Raw genomic sequence first — 23,968 nt, 5'->3', positions numbered from 1 at the left:
ACACATATCTTTAACTTTATCTTTTACTTGTTTCACTCATCAGACTGTGGCCATACTAGGGCACTACCTTGAAGAAATTTTGTTTTAATCAAGTGAATCAACCCCAACTTTTTTTTTGTTTAAGGCTGGTACTTATTCTATCAGTCACTTTTACCAAACCATGTGGACATAAACACACTAGCACCAATTGTCAAGCAGTGGTGTAAACATACACATGATGGGCTTCTTTGAATCTCTGTCTACCGAATCTACTCACAAGGCTTTGGTTGATCAGGTTATAGTAAAAGACACTTACTCAGGTGCCACACAGTGGGACTGAACTCAGAACCATGTGGCTGGGAAGCAAGCTTCTTACCATACAACCACACCTGCATATATATAAAATGTGTTTAGATCCATTACAAATGGATACTAAGAATTGTGCACTAGCATTAAAGTCCTGACAAACTGAGTCCAAGGACATATTCCAATTCTTTGTTTGAATAGTTTCACTTCACTTACAATTATAATGCTCCAACAAAAAAAGAAAAATCATGAACAATACAGCCACCATTTGTTCATCAACTAAAAGAAAAAATCTATAGAGCTAATCATACATTTATGAATACTGTTGATAATGAAAAACATGCATAAATAGAGCAGCAGAAAACATAAACATTTGATGTTTTAAACAATTTATCTTGTTTGTGAGAGATAAAGACATGAATGGTCTCCATTTCCCTTTCATATAAATCTGAAAAACGTATATAAGAAATCAATAAAAATTCAATAGGGTTTGTTTTTTGTCTTCTTGTTTTGTTAACTATGTGACACAATTGCTGAGCTGAAGATGACAGCTGACTGGCTGAATCTATGGGTGAAAAGCACAAGCATATTCTAAAGCCATTTAAGTGTGTCTTCCCAAGAAAGATAAATAATATTTTTTGTTTGCTTCACTTTGCCTCATTGCACTCTTTCAATATTCCCATCATTAATCTAGGAGTCCCATAGTTTCATACACGGATGTAAGAACACATGTAACTGTTCTCTTAAACCATCCAAAAATGGATGGTAATTTGTAACTAATTTTTGAGAAAACAATAGCAGGAGACAACACGGAAAAAAAGTAAAGTTGATTTGTTAGCTGAATGATTAGCATGAGCATCCAACAGTAAAAATAATTGCTCTCCAACAATATGAACATGTCTGTATTTGTAATCTTCCTATCAATGCTATTATGAACAAAGTGATATAAAATAAACAAGCAAAGTCTCACTGCGATGGCAGAAAATCCATAACAGGGACAGGGCTATAAAATTTTGAACAATGGTGTCACAGAAGAAACAAGCTGGTCTATGTGGATAAGGAGCTTGCTCCTCAACCACGTGGACTAAAGTTCAATTCTACTGTGGGGCACCTCAGGCAAATGTCTTATACAAACTGAAGGAACCTCTACATAGTCACCTACCTTGCTAGAAATAGCAGCCAGATGTCCCTTAACTCACACCCTTACTACTTTAGAAAAATAAATGAGTCCTGGATTCTCTGTACATAAGATAAAAACAAGACAGTCATGGTTGGAATGCCTGGGTCTACCCACAATCACCACCACACTACCATCAACAACAGCAGCAACTGTCTAGAAGACATGCTGTTTCTTCTCTACTCCACTTCTACCACTATTACAATAGCTTCTGCTCATCTTCACAAGAAGACAGATTGGATAAGACAGTCTATCAACACTTTTCCCATCTATTCCATCCAAGAACTGCTCCTCCAGATTTCTGTCCCTACTCATATTGGTATAAAGATGTTTGAGCTGAAACATCATCTACATCAATTTCACCACTCTCTCTAATTATATATAAAAAAAAAAAAATTTTTAAACAGTAGTTAATGATTAAGGCAGTGAGGTATGGCCGTGTGGTTAAGAAGCTCTGTTTGCAACCAAATTGTTTCAGGTTCAGTCCCATTGTAAGGTACCTTAGGCAAATGTTTTCTACTGCAGCCACAGACCAACCAATGCAAATGAATTTGGTAGATGGAAACTGTGGAAACCTATTGTGTGTGTGTGTGTGTGTGTGTGGTAAGACAACAATGGAGTCTGTACAGAGTCATTCAAATACCTAGAAATAGCAGTCATATCTCCATTAATTCACACCCAAATATCTTTACAAAAAGGTAGGATGGTCATGACTTGATCTTTGGTCATAGGTCAATTCAATTGGGAATGTGGAATTGGATTACTGCCCAGTTCCCTAGGATCAAAAACAAAAGCATTACCAGGGTTTGAAATCATACACAGTATTCTGAGTCAGGGGTCAACTCAGACATTGCAATTCAATAGAGGGGACTGAATCCCTCCACAATTAGATAAAAGAAGGAAATGAATTGCATCAATGAGGGATCGTCTGCATGATTGCTCATCCTACTAGAAATAGCAACCAAATCTCTCTTGAATCACATCTTACAGTCATTAACCCTTCAGCATTTAGATTACTCTGTCAAATGTGATACTTATTTCATCATATTGTTTTGGATAAATCCTTTATCATTTAAACCAGTCATATCAGGCCCAAGTATTCTACCTATTTTATGTTCAAACCAGCCAGATCCATCCTCTCACACGTACCCTACAATATCATTCTAAAAATATACAATCACCTTGCTGGAATCTCAAAACTACGAGATAATACATGATGAATTTAAAACAATAAGCATTACATTGGATAGAATAATCTTAAATGCTAAATGGTTTTTAATGCATTATTTTGTAGCTTCAAGATTTTGATGATGTGACATTATTTTTAGAATTACATTGTAGGGTACGTGTGAGAGGCAAGATCTGGCCGATTTAATCATAAAACAGGTAGTATATTTGGGCAGGATATGACCAGTTTAAATATTAAAGGGTCAAAAAAGTGACTGAAGAATATTGGATATGTAATCTGAAATAAACTGCAAAGGATAGTCATGGCTGGAATGCCTTCAATCATAGGTTTGATCAACTGGGGCTAAAAAACAACATAAGTAAATGAACATACAGAAGAATAATTAATAACCTTTGATTGATGAGGAGTAGGAATTGTTCTTGGAATTATTTCATCATTCACACATGAAGAACTGGGCTTGCTTCTGAAAAATAATAAATGCGGAAAATTGAGTTTCTTACTAAGTTAAATACTAATTAGATATAAAAAACAAATTAAACAAGTAAAATTACAATTACAACATTTGAGTGGTAGTAACAATAGCTATAGTTAAAAAGCTAACTGTTCTTTCTAAAATTATCTTAAACTTACACTACTTTTGTGCCAGGCATGGGTATGTGGTAAAGAAGTTTAATTGGTAACCATGTGAGATTTGGTTCGGTCTATGTGGCACTTTGGGCAAGTGTCTTCTACTATAGCCCCAAGTGAACCAAAGTCATGAGAGTGGATCTGATAAACAGGAACTAAATGAAGCACACTGTATCTGTGTGTGTGTGCGCACGTGCGTGCGCATCAGTAAGTATGTGTGTGCATGAATGGGTGTTTGTCCCCTTTTCTTGACATTGTGCACTAATTATAAACAAATAGGCACAGGAGTGGCTGTGTGGTAAGTAGCTTGCTTACCAACCACATGGTTCTGGGTTCAGTCCCACTGTGTGACACCTTGGGCAAGTGTCTTCTACTATAGCCTCGGGCCGACCAAAGCCTTGTGAGTGGATTTGGTAGACGGAAACTGAAAGAAGCCCGTCGTATATATGCATATATATATATGTGTGTGTATATGTTTGTGTGTCTGTGTTTGTCCCCCCCCAACATAGCTTGACAACCGATGCTGGTGTGTTTAGGTCCCCGTAACTTAGCAATTCGGCAAAAGAGACCGATAGAATAAGTACTAGGCTTACAAAGAATAAGTCCTGAGGTCGATTTGATTCGACTAAAGGCAGTACTCCAGCATGGCCGCAGTCAAATGACTGAAACAAGTAAAAGAGTAAAAGAGTAAAATGTCACTTTCATACAAGCAATGTCATTCATGGAAACTGTTGAACCATTTTACAGTTCATGTTCAAAGGACTACAGACAAATAAGACCTTGCTTAGGAACAGGCAAAAGTTGGAGACAGGAAGCATATCTGGCCACAAAAAGTCTGCTTCAATAAATTTCAAATGTTTATAAATTTCAGTTACTTTAGTTGAATTTAAATTATTTTATCAAACATGGCTGTATGATTAAGAAGTTCACTTCTCAACCACATGGTTTCAGGTTCAGTTCCACTGCATGCCATCTTGAGCAAGTGTCTTCTACTACAGCCCAGAGCTGACCAAAACCTTTGTAAGTGGATTCGGTAGGCAGAAACTGAAAGAAGCCTGTCATATATACATATACATGTGTGTGTGTGGGTATGTACATACATACATACATACACATATATAGATATAGATATATATAAATATATATATATATAGATTAGATAGATTAGACAGACAGATGTAGGTAGATATATATATATATATATATACACACACACACACACACATGTATGTGCATGCATGTGTGTGTGTGTGTATGTATCTGTGTCTCCTTATAACCATCATGTGATGATTATAACAAGCATCAATGTCACACAAGTGATGTCTTCCCTGAAGACATATCCACCAATGGGGAAACATTACTTTGCTTGAAAATAAGGATTGGTGTCAGTCCATATAAAATACTCCACCTTAACAAATTCCATCCAAATAAATCAATAAGAGAGCTGCTACATGGTTGCTTGATCTACTAGAAACAACAACCAAATCTCTCTTAAATCACACCATAACATTTTCAAAAAAAATCACACACACACGCATATATGATAGGCTTCTTTCCGTTTCTGTCTTCCAATCCCACTCATAAGCCAGGGACTATAGAAGGCACTTGCCTAATATGCCACATGGTGGGATTGAATCCAAGACCACATGGTTAGGAAGCAAGCAAGCTTCTTAACCACACAGCCAAGTCTATATACACACACACAAACACACACAGTTGGTGAGTTGGCAGAGTTACTACAATATTAGACAGACAGCCTTGTAATTCACTTCAGCTCTTTGTACTCTGAGGTGAATTTTGCCTTTCATCCTTTTGGTGTTGATAAATACTATAGCAGTCCAGCCAAGCACTGGAGTCAATTTCTCTTCTCTCTCTTGTATCATTCTATCTGGAAGAAATCAGTTTTGTTCAGACCTGGTTCTGCCAGGTTTAAACTGCCCAAGACACATGGTATTTGATAACAGTGGCCTCTATGACTCCATCAGAAGTTGAAGATGCAAGTAAAGAAATGTGTGTGACCATGTATGTGTATATTGATGTGGCCCTCACAACAACATGACACATAGCTTTCAAACCATTGAATAAAGACAGACTATTAAAAAAACACAAAAAGAGACTAATGACTTACTTCGATTTATCATTCACTCTGGCAGCTACACTGTCTATTCTATTCTTTTTGATGCCATATTTCAGTAAAGACAGATCCACTTCCAATCCATCCTGGTCAAAATCCTAGAGAATAGAGGAAAACCACAATACTAACAAGAAACTCAAACTATATTTAAATAGTTTCTCCACAGGGAGAAGTTAACATGGTTCAGAAACAAAGAATTAGGTTAGATATTTTACAGTATCACTTGTTAAGGTTAACTCTACAGATTTTGTATAGAAATTATAACCATCACTGATTTGTTATGACATTTCATATCTGAATATGCCTAATGTAAACAACAATGAGATTGAAGATGAGAAATGGGTAATGGGTGTATATGTCACATTTCAGGAGTTCTTGCTCTTCCATCAGCAACACGTCCAACTCTTATAAATCAAAACTGTGTTCTACTGTGTTAGCAGTGCTATTAAATCATTTGTTAAGGCTATATCTACAGATTTTCTATAGAAATTATAGCCAGCACTGATACGTAACAATGTTTCATTTAATATACTCTGTAATATATTATGGTCCCTACAAGTCATTGACTTTAAAGGATATGACTCAATATTTCACTGAACAACCCCACTTTGTTATTAAAGCAAGATTACTAATCAAAATAATGAAACTAATATATTTCAAGTTTAACCATTTTGTTACCATTCTGTTGAAATACACTTATTTTATTTCAATAAATTTTGTAAAATAGTGTTGTTATTATCAAACTAGTTTGGAACATAAATTAATGATGGAAGGTTTTAATTTAGATAATTTTGAAACAAGAAACTTGTATCATAGAACCAGGAACAATCTCAAGTGGGTTAGCATCAAACGGGTTAAGGCAAAAATAAAGAAAATACATTTCAGAAAAAAAATATATAGTTAGAAGTGTTAGAGATTATATGGATACAGGCATGGCTGTGTAGTTAAAAAGTTTGCTTTGCAAACCCATGGCTTCCAAGTTCAATTTCACTACACAGCAACATTGGAGAAATGCCTTTATCTTCTACCATATCCTTGGGTTAACCAATGCAATTTCAGCTGCCTTCTTCAGATCTGTCATCATCATCGTCATTTCTGTTCTGAAGTCTACTGTTCTATGCTCACATGGATCTGACAGAGTTTGGTAAAGCAGATTTTCTATGGTCAGATGCCCTTCCTGTTGCCAACTCTCACCTATTTCCACACAAGAATCGCCTCCATATATATGATGTTGTTTATATACAATTTTCCATAAAAACCTGTCTGGTCATAAAAAATATTATCTTATTAAGGAACAGGTGAGGCATAGCAGAAGAAAGGGCATCCAGCCAAAGAAAATCTGCCTCAACAAATTCCGTCTGACCCCTGCAAGGATGGGAAAAGTGGACATTAAATGATGAAATGATGGTGATGATGATACACTTTCCTCTCTTATTGATTTAAGTTTTGTCCAATGAATGAAAATACAGTGGAACTCAATGCTAAACCAAATTTTATATTAACTGACAGAAAGAAGGCAGAAAGTGTATGTGAATTATAACTAAATGCCAAGTTAACTGACCAATTATGACCACCAGGCAATGATAACCAGAACAACTGAGATATATCATCATCATCATCATCATTTAACGTCCGCTTTCCATGCTAGCATGGGTTGGACGATTTGACTGAGGATTGGTGAACCAGATAGCTACACCAGGCTCCAATCCGATTTGGCAGAGTTTCTATAGCTGGATGCCCTTCCTAACGCCAACCACTCTGAGAGTGTAGTGGGTGCTTTTACGTGCCACCGGCACGAAGGCCAGTCAGGCGGTACTGGCAACTGCCACACTCAAAATGGTGTATTTTACGTGCCACCTGCACAGGAGCCAGTCCAGCGGCACTGGCAACAATCTCACTCGAATGTCTTTACACGTGCCACTGGCACAAGTGCCGAAAAAAATTATATTTATAATTCCAAAGCCTATATATACTAGAAGTGTTGTCTCAGACCAGTTGCAGTGACCAGGTTGCTGTTGGTGTGAACCCAAATAATAAATGTTTAAGTGAATTTAGCAGTTTTTGTGTGTCATCAAATGACTAATATTTGTCTTCCATGCTGTGGAAAAAGATACTAGTTTCTCAAAAATGAAATATACTTGCCAGTCTCACAGTTTTACTACCACAAAATGCATCCATTTCATGAGTTTTTTCTTTCTCATTGAGAAGACCACATTCATAGAATTCAATCTTGTTTCCTTGCAGACAATACAGCAACAGCATAAAACGATGTGGAGGCAAGCATACTCTGTAATGTAAAAGCCAGTGTAAAGAACAGTCCTGTGTTTTGTAGAATGTAACTAATTGCAAACAAGGGAGAGAGAGAGAAAGAAAGTAAAACTTACCGTTGATTTAAAGAATTGTTGTAGAGGTAACGTAAACAAGAAGCCCACACGTACGGGTTTTTTACACAGTCTACTCCACTTACCCAACTGAAACAGATAAAATTGTTTTTAGAATACTTCATCACAATAAATAGTTTCACTCGGCAAAGGAAGAATTAATCTCTACTTATTTACAAATATCTGAATAAATAAATATATTAGGTTAGAAATTCATGATTCATCATCATCGTCGTCGTCCTCATCTTCATCATTTTAATTTCCATTTTTCTATGCTTACAGGAACTGGACAGAGTTTACTGAAGCAGGTTCTCTACAGTCAGATGCTATTCCTGTTGCCAACCCTCACCTGTTTGTGAGCAAGGTAATATTTCTCCATGACCAGACATGTTTTTGCAGAGCACTGGAAATGAATTACACTCTTTGTATGGCAGTGATACTCATTCACAGCTATCATGCAGCGTTGGGACAAAGAGACACAAACATACACACGCACACACACACACAACAGGCATTTTTCCACTTTCCATTTACCAAATCCTCTCGCAAAGCTTTGGTTAGCCCAGCTATAGTAGAAGGCAAGGAACAATCCACTGGGACTAAACCCAAAACTATGTGAATGAGAAGCAAATGCTGCTGCCACCATTACCCATTTTCCTTTGCAGGAACAGGCTGGACAGCCTGACAAGAGCTGTCAAGGCCGGGGTCCACACCAGCTTCCATAGTCTGATTTGGCTTGGTTTCTACAGCTGGATACCCTTCCTAACACCAACCATTTTACAGAGCGCACTGGGTGCTTTTTACATGGCACCATCACCAGTGTTTTTTACATGGCACCAGCACCAGTGCTGTTTACATGGCACCATCACCAGTGCTTTTTATGTGGCACCATCACCAGTGCTTTTTACATGACACCATCACCAGTGCTTTTTATGTGGCACCATCACCAGTGCTTTTTATGTGGCACCAGCACTTTTTACATGGCACCATCACCAATGCTTTTTATGTAGCACCATCACCAGTGCTTTTTACATGACACCATCACCAGTGCTTTTTACATGGCACCATCAACAGTGCTTTTTGCATGATACAATCACCAGTGCTTCTTATGTAGCACCAGCACCAGTCCTTTTTACATGGCACCATCACCAGTCCTTTTTATGTGGCACCATCACCAGTGCTTTTTACATGACACCAGCACCAGTGCTTCTTATGTGGTACCATCACCAGTGCTTTTTACGTGGCAGATAATATGATGAGTAAAACTTCTATTTGAAAGCATAAATCAAACCACCAACAGATTTCTAACAATTTGCTCAAAATGTTCTCTTAAATCACATATAACACATTCTTTGGCTTTCTGTTCCTTCCTCTACATTGTTCTTATACATTTTATCCAGTTACACCACATCTTTAACCCTTTAACATTTAAATTATTCAATTAAAAGTAACACTTATTTATTCACATTATCATGCAATAATCATGCATTATCTCATAGCTTTGAGATTTTGATGACGTAACTGTTAATTTTCAAAATGATATTGTAGGTTTAGTGTGAGGGATCAGATTTGGCCAGTATGAATACAAAACAGATAGGATATTTTGTTCAGATATGGCTGGTTTAAATTCTAAAGGGTTAAATTCATTATACTCATTGACCCCTCAGTCTTTCTCCCCTGTACATTGTCCAACAACCAAATTAAACATTAAGTCCTCCACACACTAAATACATTTTTTCACATCAACTCATTCAAAATTCACAACTCCCCAATTATTGGAAACATCTTTCTTGCTGTTGTACGATAGTATCACATTTATGGCACAAACATCATGAAACAGGCTAATGAAAACAACAAGAGTTAAACATGGCATGGCTGTGTGGTAAGACGTTTGCCTCCCAACCACATGGTTCCAGGTTTAATCCCACTGTGTGACACCTTGAGCAAGTGTCTTCTATTGTAGTCGTGGGCCAACCAAAGCCTTGTGAGTAGATTTGGTAGACAGAAACTGAAAGAAGGCAGCGAGCTGGCAGAATCGTTAGCACGCCGGGCAAAATACTTATCGGTATTTCGTCTGCCATTACGTTCTGAGTTCAAATTCCGTCGAGGTCGACTTTGCTTTTCATCCTTTTGGGGGGTCGATAAATTAAGTACCAGTTACGCACTGGGGTCGATGTAATCGACTTAATCCCTTTGTCTGTCCTTGTTTGTCCCCTCTATGTTTAGCCCCTTGTGGGCAATAAAGAAATAGGAAACTGAACGAAGTCCCATCATATATGTGTGTCTTTGTATCTGTGTTTGCCGGCATTCATCCTTGTAAGATAAACTCATAAGTAAACAACTGGTTACACAACCAGTGCTGGTGTGTTTACATCTCCATAACTTAGCAGTTGGACAAAAGAGAACAACAGAATAAATACCAGGCTAAAAAAAAAAAATTCAACTAAAATTCTTGAAAGTGGTGCCTCAGTATGGCCGCAGTCTAATGACTGAAAGACATAAAAGATAACAGATGTATTTAATAAGAGAACATTAAATGGCTTACATTCCAATTAGAGGCAGGGTGGAAACTTTAGGGTCTGACTCTAGCATCAACACTAATTTGCGAGTATGGTCCATGGTAACATAACTGTAAAAAAAAAGTACAAAACAGAACTGATTATGATATGAAAGAAACTTAAATTAATAGCTCCCACAAATCCTATCAGACTGAGAAACAGTTCTCTTTCTCTCTCATATACATACATGCACACATATACATACACACACACAATCTCAAGACAGTGGCTCATGAATTGAAGGAGAGCTGATTGCTATTTCCAGCAAGTATAATAAATACATAGAAATTCCCTTGTGTCTGAGCATGTGTGTGTGTGTGTTAGCATGTGTATGTGTGTGTGTGTACAATGATGTAGTATACATATGCTACATCAGTGAACCCTGTCTCTCTATGGTCCTACTCTATAGTAAGCTGAGGTAAGTCGTAAAGAGTAAACAGCATAGCTATGGTAACTCTACAACAAATAATAGTTATGCCCCCATGTAGACAATCTAGAATCATTAAGTTCACAAATTTAGAAGTCACAAGCTAACAAAAACACTTATTAAACATACACTCACTACACCCAATGGAGACCTATACCAACACAAGGTACTCATTTACAAGTAGATGGAGTGAGCCAGCAAGAGTGAAGTTTCTTCAACAACAGAAACTGTGAAGCATCAAAGATGAAACATAAACTAATGAACTTTCATCTCATAAACTAACAAACTACGGAGTCAGACACTAATCATTAAAAAAAATCTAATTTAAATACAAGCATACCTCAAAGTATGTTGTTTCACATTATGTCTCTTTTTTACTTTATGTCGGTTTCTTTTTTTAAGAAATTAATAGGAAACTTCAGCTTAAGTTAATTTATCTGACTTTACATTGATTTCAGCAAACATTTAAAAGCATGAAATTTTTTTTAAGGAAGACACCTAAAAACTAATATTGAAGTAAAAAATCAAATAAAATACATTTGAAAATATGTGCATAATCAATTATTTAAACAGATAGAACTTGATTGGTTTTGTGGTAAGAAGTTTGCTTCCCAACCACACGGGTTCTGGGCTCAGTCCCACTGTGCAGCACCTTGGGCGAGTATCTTCTACTATGGTCTTGGGCCAACCAAAGCTTGTCAATGGATTTGGTAGACAGAAATTAAAACAAATCTTCCATGTGTGTGTGTGTGTGTGTGTCCCCTCCACCACCACTTGACAACCAGTGTTGGTATGTTTACGTTCCTGTAACTTAATGATTCAGCAAAGGGACCGATAGAATAAGTACCAGGCTCTACAAAAGCATAAATAAGTCCTGGGGTCAATTCATCTGGCTAAAAATTCAAGGTGGTACCCCAGCATGGTTGCAATTTAATGACTGGAACAAGTACAAGAGGAAAAGAAGTAGTTACAATGTTTACATTTATCTATATGGCTTTTTTGGGACTGATAGTTTCAACATCCCACCAAGAGGCAGAATTACAGTCGGTACCAGGAAATTCAAACAAGTATTTGTGTTTACAATGTATAAAGTTGTACTTTTTTTTCATACACCGTGCCCCCATATTTAAAGTGTAGTATTTTATAATGGCTGGAAGTGTTTTATTTTTCTGAATTTCAGTTTTTTAATGGTATTTTTTCATGCTACGCCATTTTTCGAGTTAAGTTGTATTCCTTGGAACCAATTACTGCCAAAAGTTGAAGCACGCCTGTATATTGAAAATAATGAGTGGAAATATATTTAACATGGTACAGGCATGGCTGTGTGGTAAGAAGTTTGCTTCCCAACCACATGGTTCCGGGTTCAGTCCCACTACGAGGCACCTTGGGCAAGTATCTTCTACTATAGCCTCACACTGAACAAATCCTTGTGAGTGGATTTAGTAATGGAAACTGAAAGAAGCCCCTGTTGTGTGTATCCATGTCCCACCACTGCTTGACAACTTGACAACTAGTGTTGGAGTGTTTATGTCCCTGTAACTTAACAGTTTGATAAAAAAAAAAAAGACTGGTAAAGTAAGTACCATCATCATCATTTAACATCTGTTTTCCATGCTGGCATGGGTTGGATGGTTTGACTGGATCTGGTAAGGTCAGAGGCCACACTAAGCTCTATTGTCTGTTCTGGCATTTTTTCTATGGCTGGATGCCCTTCCTAACACTAACCACTCCACAGACTATACTGGGTGCTTTTTCTGTGGCACCAGCATCGTTTGACTAAAATTCTTCAAGGCAGTGCTCCAGCATGGCCATAGTCTAACGACTGAAACAAATAAACAATAAAAGATGACTGATTTCAAAAGTACTTACCCGGATTTAGCCTTACCCTGTAGTCTACTTAAACTCATAGGACTAGCAAGATTTTTTGCTAAGGCCGTGGTCATAATAGTAACAGGGTTGATTGGCACTGCTTCAAATTTAGCTGCCGAAGTGAACACATCGAATTCAACACAGTATGCAGAACTGCCATTTTCTGTTTGGACGAAAAACTTTCCGAGGACAGAGAAGAAGCTTCCAATGCCTATTGAATCTTTACTGCCACACCGAGTGAGGACATTCTAGAAAAAGGACAAAAGAAGCAATATATTAGACATTACTATCATCATTTTAACCCTGTAGCATTCAGATTTATCTATCAAATATAATGCTTATTGATTTACATAGTTTTGCATTAATCATATTTTCTTGGAGTACTGGTATTTCAATGACATCATCATCATTTATTGTGATTGTATATTTTTAGAATGACATTGTGGGATCTTACTAAGTTTATCTTACTAGGGTGATTGCCAGCAATTACATAACAAATACACATACACTAATTAATGTGTGTATGTATTTGTGTGGGTATATATATCTATATATATATATATATATAATAATATAGATTTAATCAATTTAATCAAAGACTGTTGATTAACAGCCCAGTCAAGATGGTATTTTCTTCATCTCCTACTCTTGTTTTTGCACACATCTACAAAATGACTTTCTGAAATGAACTTCCATTATGCAGCTGAGGAGTACATTTTCATTGCACATCTTATGTGGTGTTCTCACTACATAAATAAATGAAGTTTGTACGAAACGTACGTACTGCTATAACTTAATGAATTTTTGTTGCTTTTCTTCAAATATATATATATATATATATATATATACATACGGACATATATACACATGTCATGTAATGTACACTATATTAGAATAAGGGCTACTAACAGTTTCTAGCCATTAAGATACATAGTTAGATAAGTTTTTACAATGTGCCTTGTGTCTCCAAGCCCCAAAATTGCTTGGAGATACAAGGAATTGTATCTGACGTGTCTTAATGACAAGAAACTGTTGGCAGCCCTTATTTTAATACAGTGTACATTAAATGATATTTATCTCTCACCGGATAGAGTACTTCCTTGTTGATCTTACCGTAACAGAACAGTAAACTATATATGTATATATACACACACACACACACAAATGCTAGTGCCACATAAAAAGCACCCAGTATGTTGTGTAAAGTGATTGGCATGACAAAGTCCATCAAGCCATAGAAACAATGCCAGAATGGACACTTGGAGTCTGGTGCAGCCCCTGGCCTTACCAGCTCTTGTCAAACCCATACCAGCATGAAAAATGAACATATGATGATGATGAAGATGATGTATTTTGAATGCATCCATCAAAACATAAGTCGATGATATGAAGATATAAATGATTTAATAACAACTTGAGTGTTTGTCTCCATTTTCAATTTTTCCTATTTTCTCATAAATATGTCTCGCTTTTTCCCTGAATCAAATCCCGCACAAGTGGGACACTTAAGCAACATTTAGCTATCATGTAATTATTCCACTGAATCTTTCCTATAAATTGTACACTCATATATATATATACACACACATATACATACATACATATATATATACACACACATGCATATATATACACACACATGTATATATATATATACACACACACACACACACACACATATATACATACATATACATACATATATACATATATATATACATACAAATTAAAAGGGTAAAAGATTATCAATTTATTAATTAATAAATCAATTAACAATTAACAATTTTTACCAAGCCCATCGGTATGAAAGCACCATTATTGGTGGAGAACTTATTTAAAAGCTCATATATATTTATAAATATAATTAAGGGATCAGCAAATATTTGCTTCACCATATACCGAAGTTCAGAAATAGCAGCTAAAAAAGCTGAGAAATAGCAGCTAAAAAAGCTTTTTTAGCTGCTATTTCTGAACTTCGGTATAGGGTGAAACAAATATTTGCTGATCCCTTAATTATATTTATAAATATATATATACATATATATATACACACATTTATATATATATACATATATATATATATATATATATATATATACATTATATATATATATATATATATACATACATATATATATATATATACATACATATATATATATATATACATTATATATATATATATATACACACAAACACACATATATATATATACATATATATATATATATATATATATATATATATACACACATATAAATATACATACACACACACACACATATGTATATATATATATACATACACACACTAAATCAACATAAAATTGTTGGAATTCTATCATGAACACGTATCACAATATAGCAATTATTTTAAGGTTAGGACTAAAGAACAATGGATTCACTTAGAAACAATTGATAGAACACACTGCTGTTGAACTGTATCATTGGCAACTAAATTTAGTCAATGGCTTATTCCTAACCTAAACAGGATGATAAATGCTAAGTCTATACACACACACACGTATAGATAGGGCTGTGGTACAGTAAATGGGACATCAGTTGTTTCATATATTTCTATCATGCCATGTATCATTGATTCCTGCTCTTTCAATCAGTAATCCAGGCTTTTAAACTACTGAGACTCCATTAATTCTTTTATGATCATATTTCCAATAAAATACACTGTGCACGCATGTGTGTGGTGTGTGGTGTGTGTGTGTGTGTGTGTGTGTGTGTGTGTGTGTGTGTGTGTGATCATCATCATCATCGTCATCATTCTAACATCCACTGGTTTATTGAGTAGATTTTTCTATGGTGAGATGCCCTTCACGTTGCTAGCCCTCACCTGTTTCTAAGCAAGATAATGCTTCCCCATAGCCAGACCTGTTTCTACAGAATATTGGAAATGAGCAACACTGCTTGTATGACAGTGACAACCATTTTACAATTATCATGTGATGTTGAGGCCAGGAGACACAAAACATACACAGACTTACACATGAGCTTTTCAGTTTCCATCTACCAACTTCACTCACAAGGTTTTAGTCAGCTTAGGATTATAGAAGAAAACACTCGCCCAAGGTGCCACGCAGAGGGACTGTACCCAAGCTTTTTAACCACACAGCTATGCCTGCACCTAGCCATACCTGCATCAAGCCATACTGGCACCTAGCCATACTGTGCTACATGGCAGTGAAACATGGGCTGTGACAGCTGAGGACATGTGTAGGCTTGAAAGAAATGAAGCCAGTATGCTTCATTAGCTGTGCAATGTCAGTGTGCATGTTCAACAGTGTGTAAGCATCCTGAGAGAAAAGTTAGGCATAAGAAGCATCAGATATGGTATGCAAGAGAGACGACTGTGCTGGTATGGTTATGAGATATGGATGGACAGCTGTGTAAATAAGTGCCAATCTCTAACTGTGGAGGGAACCTGTGGTAGAGGTACACCCAGGAAGACATGGTACAAGGTGAAGCATGATCTTTGAACTTTGGACCTCACAGTGGCAATGATTAGTGCCTGAGACCTTTGGCAATATGCTGTTCTTGAGAAGACCCATCAAGCCAAGTGAAATCATGATAATGGCTGATGCTGGTGCCAAGTAACTGGCACGCAAAAAGCACCTTTCAAGCATTGGGCCTTACAGAAGCAATGTGGCTGAGCTCCTTTCGAGTGTTGGGCCTCATGGAGGAAATGACTGTGACCTTTGGCATTATGTTGTGCTCAAGAAGACCCATCAAGCCAAGTAAAATCACAGTCATGGCAGATACTGGTGTCACGCAAATGGCACATAAAAGCACCCATTACACTCTCAGAGTGGTTGGTGTTAGGGAGAGCATCCAGCTGTAGAAGCCATGCAAAGTCAGACTGGAGTCTGGTGCAGCCTTCCAGCTTGCCAGCCCTGGTCAAACCGTCCAACCCATGCCAGCATGGACAATGGATGCTAAATGACGATGATTTACTAAAGCTGATGATGTTTCTGGTGCAGAAATTGAAAAGAATGGATATATTTACAATACACTTACTTTTACAGCTCTGTTATAATCTTCTGGGATGAAACCACACTTATTAGATTTGGAAACCTGGATAAAAAATTTAAAAAATATATAAACAATAATAATTCAATAAGTGCAACAGAAGCAGTATTTGATTAGAATAGTGATTTGTGTATCATACTTAATGCAAATACATCACATCATCATCATCATCATCGTTTAACGTCCGCTTTCCATGCTAGCATGGGTTGGACGATTTGACTGAGGACTGGTGAAACCGGATGGCAACACCAGGCTCCAGTCTGATTTGGCAGAGTTTCTACAGCTGGATGCCCTTCCTAACGCCAACCACTCAGAGAGTGTAGTGGGTGCTTTTACGTGTCACCCGCACGAAAACGGCCACGCTCGAAATGGTGTCTTTTATGTGCCACCCGCACAAGCCAGTCCAGGGGCACTGGCAACGATCTCGCTCGAAAATCCTACAGGAGCCAGTCAGGCGGTACTGGCAACGGCCACGCTCAAAATGGTGCATCTCATGTGCCACCCGCACAAGAACCAGTCCAGGGGCACTGGCAACGATCTTACTTGGCTTGCCGGGTCTTCTCACGCACAGCCCATTTCCAAAGGTCTCGGTCCGTAGTCATCGCCTCGGTGAGGCCCAATGTACGAAGGTCTTGCCTCACCACCTCAGCCCAGGTCTTCCTGGGCCTACCTCTTCCACGGGTTCCCTCAACTGTTAGGGTGTGGCACTTTTTCACGCAGCTATCCTCCTCCATTCTCACCACATGTCCATACCAGCGCAATCGTCTCTCTTGCACGCCACAACTGATGCTTCTAATGTTCAGCTTTTCTCTCAAGATACTTACACTCTGACGGGTATTCACATTGACATTACACATCCAACGGAGCATACTGGCTTCATTCCTTGCGAGCTTACGTATGTCCTCAGCAGTTACAGCCCATGTTTCACTGCCATGTAGCATGGTTGTTCGTACGCATGCGTCATACAGTCTGCCTTTTACTCTGAGTGAGAGTCCCTTTGTCGCCAGCAGGGGTAAGAGCTCTCTAAACTTTGCCCAGGCTATTCTTATTCTAGCAGCTACACTGTGTTTGTAAAAGAGAGCAAAGCTACAGGAAACCAAAAGACGAATGATCACAATAAGCAATCAGCTACCCTACCCTACCCTAGTCGTTACTTCTCCCCAATGTAGGATTCCTCACCATACAGGTGACAGACACAGCAGTTAAGATGCATTACAGGTCTATAGCAATTCGAAGGGCATGACCCAACTCAAACATTAAAAACTGTGTGACGTGAGGGCTAAGGGGAAATGAAAGTGTCACCTCTGGAGTTTGCAAATGACCACTATACCGATAGGTAACTGGACAGAATAAGTTTACAATCTATGAATGTCTTTCAATAACCAGTCACTCATCTGGGAAGGCCTTGAAATCAATGTTACCATCGAGGGACTATGTGTGACCCAGTGATAACGAGGTCTGCAACCAAATAACTTTACTGACCACTTTGCAACTCAATCCTCATGAGAAGTGGAAATTTTGAGAATACTTCTTGATGTGTGTCAATTACCCATAGTTGAAATTTCATCAATATCAAAAATTTATGAATTTTCATGGGGGTTCTGCCCCCTTTAAGCCATCTCAAATACAAACCAAACATACTGCATTATACCTGCCCTGATGCATTGAATCTAAGTTCCAAATATCATAAGGATCCATTCAATAAATTTGGTCCATGAAATTGTATGAAACACACAGCATTACCCTTCTCCCTAGGCTTGGATTTTGTGTTCCAAATTTCATTACGGTCGGTGCAGTAGTTTTCAAATATATAAGTAACACACAAACACACATAAAGACATTGACATTTATATAATAGATATGAATATGCACATATATGTACATGTATGTGTGTGCATGTATTATATATATATATATATATATATATACACACACACACACACACACACACACAAAGATAGATTGATAGATACAACTGAGTGGGCAAAGAAAAATATGAGACACTGCCTAGTGCTTTTTTCTATTTTGATAAGCCTGGTACTTATTCTATCAGTTTCTTCTTGTCAAACCAGTAAGTTATGGGGATGTAAATAAGCAAACAGCAGTTGTGAAGCAGTGATGAGGGAGAAACACAGAGACAAAGGCACACACATACACTTACATATATACATACATATATATATACAATTGATTTCTTTCAGTTTCTGTCAACAAAATCCACTCATAAGGCTTTGGTTGGTGTGAGGCTATAGCAGAAGACACATGCCAAGTCACCATGATGTTAAGAAGCAAACTTCTTACCACACACATATAGATACACACTTTCTCATTCCCCACCAACTCTTGCCCATGATGTCCCTTCCCTCCTCGGGCTCTTCTATATCATCCTTGGCCTGAACAGCCACCAGCACCCTTTGCACCCATCGAGATGAAGAGGCTCGATCACTCACTACAGATTAACTACTCGGATACAAATTAATGCCACTAAAGACACATCTCTCTATCTCTCTCTCTGTATATATATATATATATACATATATATACATATATATATATATATATATATATATATATATATAAATGAGATGACAAAAGAATAAACAATTATTGTATGAACTTCATTAGAAAGCCAAATTAACTGCAGTATTCATCTAGAGATAATAGCCATTATGGATACATTGTGTTAAATAACATAAAAATATATCAGTAGCAGACATGGTGCCATAACAGCTGTGGGATATTTTCATCTGATACTGGTATATGTTTGTGTTATTTAACATAATACATCCATAAGAGATATTATCTCAAGACGAATACCACAGTCAATTTGTCTTTCCATGATCTGTTTGCAAGGAGTAAGATACACAGATCACTATATAAATAATAACATTAATATTATATACCGATGAAACAACAACAACAGTGGCGGCATCATCATCATTGAACATCCATTTTTCATGTTGGCATGGGTTGAATGGTTCAACAGGAACTGGTAAGTCAGAAGACTGCACCAAACCCTGCTATCTGCTTTGACATGGTTTCCTAACACCAACTACTGTATAGAGTGTACTGGGTGCTTTTTATGTGGCACCAGTACCAGTGAGGTCACCAAGTAACTTGCAGGAAAAGACCCCACCCCTCAACTGATGGGAGGAGTAGTATTGAGGAACAAAACAAAGGTGTATTGCAGTAGAGAAGAAACATGGCTGCTTCAGATAGAGAGGGGGTGGGGGGAGATGGTGAAGACGAGATAGTGTTGATACCCACCAAGTTACAAAAAGGTGTATATATTGAAATGGACCAAGGATTGGAGAGGGTGTGCACTGTACTCTAGTGAAGGATGTATTGATGACCATAGTCATAGAATAACAATACACAAAAGTGAGAGCTTGACTCTACTCGAGCCTCTCATTCTTTCAGGGCTTGAGAAATAAATAAACAGTCCAAGGAGGAGGATTAGAGGAATTGGTGAAGTATTGGCTGGAAGATCTTGTAGTATCTGTTCCGATTCTTTGAGCTCTGACAAAAACACCTACAACCACACTGGTGCCAAGCTGCATCAACCCCTTGCCTTTCTCTTGGATTACATCAGTAGCATGGAGAGGTAGAGGGTAGACTCACATGTAATAGCAAGTGCTCATAAAATAAAACCTTGCCCAGACCTGTGTCTTGGCAAGAAGCTTTTCAGATGTCATACAAAATATGCAGATGCCACAGATTATGGTTAATCGAAAAAGAGACATCAAATCACAATAAGGTAAACTTGTACGCTGTTTAATATCATAAATGGCTTGCTTTTATGTGAGGATAATAATAGGCTATGTTTAAATGACATACTGCTATATCTATATGATGGTATACTATAATTGTGAAAAATAGCAAACAAAATAACATTAGATATGTGATGTTAAACAGTATAAAAAGTAGATCCTAAATGGTTTCAGAGAGCAGTCAAGCACTAAAGGTATCACCTAGAGACTGTACTGGTATAGACAAGTGATGTGAATGGCTGAGGAGTGCTGTGTATTGTTGGTAGAGGGGGTACTGAGATAAGTGGAAGATGTAGTGAGCTCAGATCTCAGGAAACTGTGTCCAACAGAAGAAACAAGACATGATAAAGATGATTAATAATAAGCTGTACAGCAAATTCATACAAGTACCAGCATGGAAAAAGAAAACAGAGACATCAAATGATAATAATACGAATGATGATGATGATAAATAAGTTCATAATATAATATATATATATATATATATATATATATATATATATACATCAAATTAGTAATACAGTTTCAATGTAAAGAGAGAAGGAGCAAGTTAAAACAACAATATCTAGTCGGACAACATGTTGACTTTGTGTAACAGTGGTAGTTGAATACATCCTGGTGACCTCACTTTCTTCTTGGCCATTTTGACACAAAGGTTTAATTAATTGTTCTTAATCATTTGACTGGCTGTCACCATAATGTAGGTCTGAACAAGAAGAGACAAGAGCGAAAGCTCAATTCAAGTTAATAGCTAATGACAAGATGCTTATGTTAACGTATGTAAATCTTTATTAGCGTTGATATCAGGTTACAATAAAGTGTAAAAAAATTTTTTTTTTTAATTCTTAATAAACACAGTCATCAACTTTAATTTCATTTTTGTCATTCCCAATTAACATACAACTCTGAATAATTGACTTCTATCTGTTACTTAGTTTAAATAGGAACTGAAAGGGACAGGGAGAAAGCAATAGAGATTTAATTAAACTTGTTATAAAACAAATTAGTAAGCATAAAAGACAAAACTATAAACTATATTTACCAGGACAGATATTTGTAAAGATTTCTCATTCCTCTCTGAAGTAAGATTAGAGACGTCCAGTGGATCCACAAGGATTGAAAACTTCGAGCCATCTAAAAATAAATAAAATTAATTTAATTTAAAACTCAGAACATTAATTGGTTTCAAATTTTGACACAAGGCAACTGATTTCAAGGGTGGGAGTATGTTGATTACATTGACCCCAGTACTCAACTGGTACTTATTTTATTGACCCTGAAAGAATCAAAAGCAAAGTCGTCCTTGGCAGAATTTGAACTCAAAACATGCAGGTGGATGAAATACCACTTAGCTTTTGCCCAGTGTGCTAATGATTCTGCCAGCTCACTGCCTTTATTCAGAACATAAATTATGCATACATTAATCATTTATTTTTATTTTTCAGTCAAAATTTAAAAACTCGCATATATATCAACATCATCCTTTTAAGGTTTATTCTTCCATGCTTGCATGGGTCAGACAAAGTTTATCAGAGTAGATATGCTACAGTCGGGCGCTCTTCCTGTCACTGACCCTTTACCTGTTTCCAAGCAAAGTAATATTTTTCCATGACTACACATGTTCTCACAGAACATTTAAAATGAATGACGCTGCTTGTAAGACAGTGACACACATTTGCAACTATTAAGCAATGTCAAGAGAGAGAGAAACAAATAAACACACACTTATACACACACACACAAACACCTGGCTTCTTTCAGTTGGTCAACCTGAGAAGGCAGCACTTGCTCAACATACCACATAGTAGAAACGTAACTCAGAACCATGTGATTGGGAAGCAAACTTCTCGACCACACAGCCACACCTGTGCCTAACTACATTAAACTCAGGTTTAATATCCACCACAAAACTTATTGCTAAATTCATTCCAGGCACATTATTTCCTATGATTTTTCTCCCTATTTCATAGTAGTTTAGACCAGGGGTTTTCAAACTTTTTGACTTGCGGACCCCTTTATATTTCAGGCTTTACCTTAGGGACCCCTTATAAACGCTTATGAAATTTATACATAAATATTTGCTTAAAATAACATATATTTTTACATTTATTTATTTAACAGTATTTAACAAATAGGTTTATTGTCAATTAAAAGATTTCAATTAAAAAACATATATAAAATCAAATTTCTGATAAAAAGTATTTGCTGTCTACGGACCCCTGTCTTGTCCTTGTGGACCCCCTGTGGTCCGCGGACCACAGTTTGAAAACCCCTGGTTTAGACAAGTGCTTAGAAAAGTGACTGAAGGTTATAAATATTTCATTTGAAAAATATAATTATTCCTTAAATCCAACCTATCACCTCCACTCCACCCCAGCCTTTCTTTTAAAATGTGAATAGTCATGTGGCTCCCATACAGCAAGAGACTTGTTCTGCTCTGACCCCTTTCTCTCATTTTTTTACCCTTCTCTACTCCACATTCTCTGATGATAAAGTTGCCCCACCCCCACCCCTCTTGCAAGTTGCATGGCGACCTCACTAGTGCTGGTGGCATGAAATAAATCATCTAATACACGTTGTAAAATGGTTGGCATTAAGAAGGGGACCCATCTGTAGAAACTATGACAGAGCTAACACTAGAACACAATGCCCATCAGATACCATCAAACCATCCAACCCATGCCAGTATGGATCATGGACTTTAAATTGATGTCACTAATATATCTTTTTTAAATGATGATGATGATGTCAACAATGATGATGAAAATCTATAAACGAAATTATTGAAAACACAATATCTTAATAACATCATCGTCGTTTAACGCCCGCTTTCCATGTTAGCATGGGTTGGACGATTTGACTGAGGACTGGTGGACCAGAAGGCGACACCAGGCTCCAATCTGATTTGGCAGAGTTTCTACAGCTAGATGCCCTTCCTAACGCCAACCACTCCGAGAGTGTAGTGGGTGCTTTTACGTGCCATCGGCACGAAGGCCAGTCAGGCGGTACTGGCGACGGCCACGCTCGAAATGGTGTATTTTACATTTTAATAACAAAATCAAAAATTTCATCAAGAGAAAAACCATGCTTGATCAACATCCATTTATTTCCATTTAGTTTTATCTGGGTTTGAATGAACGTAAAATATTGCTTCACATATTTATCTCTATTTGTCCTTGATATACTTTCATTTACAAACCAACTCTTTTAAATAAGTTGAGAACTTCAATCCCAGGTTTTCTGCATCTATCTTTTCACTAGAATGCATGGTATTTTCCACTTCAGTTCACATCCTATGTTCATATCATACGATTGTGCAGATATTTCCTTAGCCTACTTGAAACCCAATATACTCTCAGATTTATACTGTATATTCAGAGATAATAATTATGTTCCTCCCTATATTACTAAACTGCTCTGCTTCCACTTCCCTACCATGTAATAGCATATTCTGCACAAGAATTATACAGAAGTTTAAATTACTTCTTTTTTTTTTTCTTTTTCTTAAGCA

The 23,968-nt window shown here is 37.0% G+C and overlaps 1 protein-coding gene across 4 annotated transcripts in view; it reads right to left on the bottom strand.

The window, feature by feature from the left end:
- The window catches only part of LOC106884324 (uncharacterized), a 72,598-nt gene that overhangs the window by 18,155 nt on the left and 30,475 nt on the right, over positions 1–23,968 (bottom strand). For all 4 annotated transcript variants that reach the window (XM_014935655.3, XM_014935654.3, XM_089361544.1 and 1 more), the window contains 8 exons: positions 21,500–21,591; positions 16,676–16,732; positions 12,648–12,895; positions 10,339–10,422; positions 7,797–7,883; positions 7,555–7,699; positions 5,407–5,510; positions 3,042–3,114 (listed from right to left, as the gene is read on the bottom strand). In XM_014935655.3, coding sequence (XP_014791141.2) covers positions 3,042–3,114; positions 5,407–5,510; positions 7,555–7,699; positions 7,797–7,883; positions 10,339–10,422; positions 12,648–12,895; positions 16,676–16,732; positions 21,500–21,591 — 890 coding nt within the window. The remainder of the gene's footprint in view (positions 1–3,041; positions 3,115–5,406; positions 5,511–7,554; positions 7,700–7,796; positions 7,884–10,338; positions 10,423–12,647; positions 12,896–16,675; positions 16,733–21,499; positions 21,592–23,968) is intronic.

Source organism: Octopus bimaculoides, chromosome 13 (assembly GCF_046866305.1).
Source record: "Octopus bimaculoides isolate indiv1 chromosome 13, ASM4686630v1, whole genome shotgun sequence".
NCBI lineage: Eukaryota > Metazoa > Mollusca > Cephalopoda > Octopoda > Octopodidae > Octopus > Octopus bimaculoides.
This window is presented reverse-complemented; position numbering and strand designations above follow the sequence as displayed.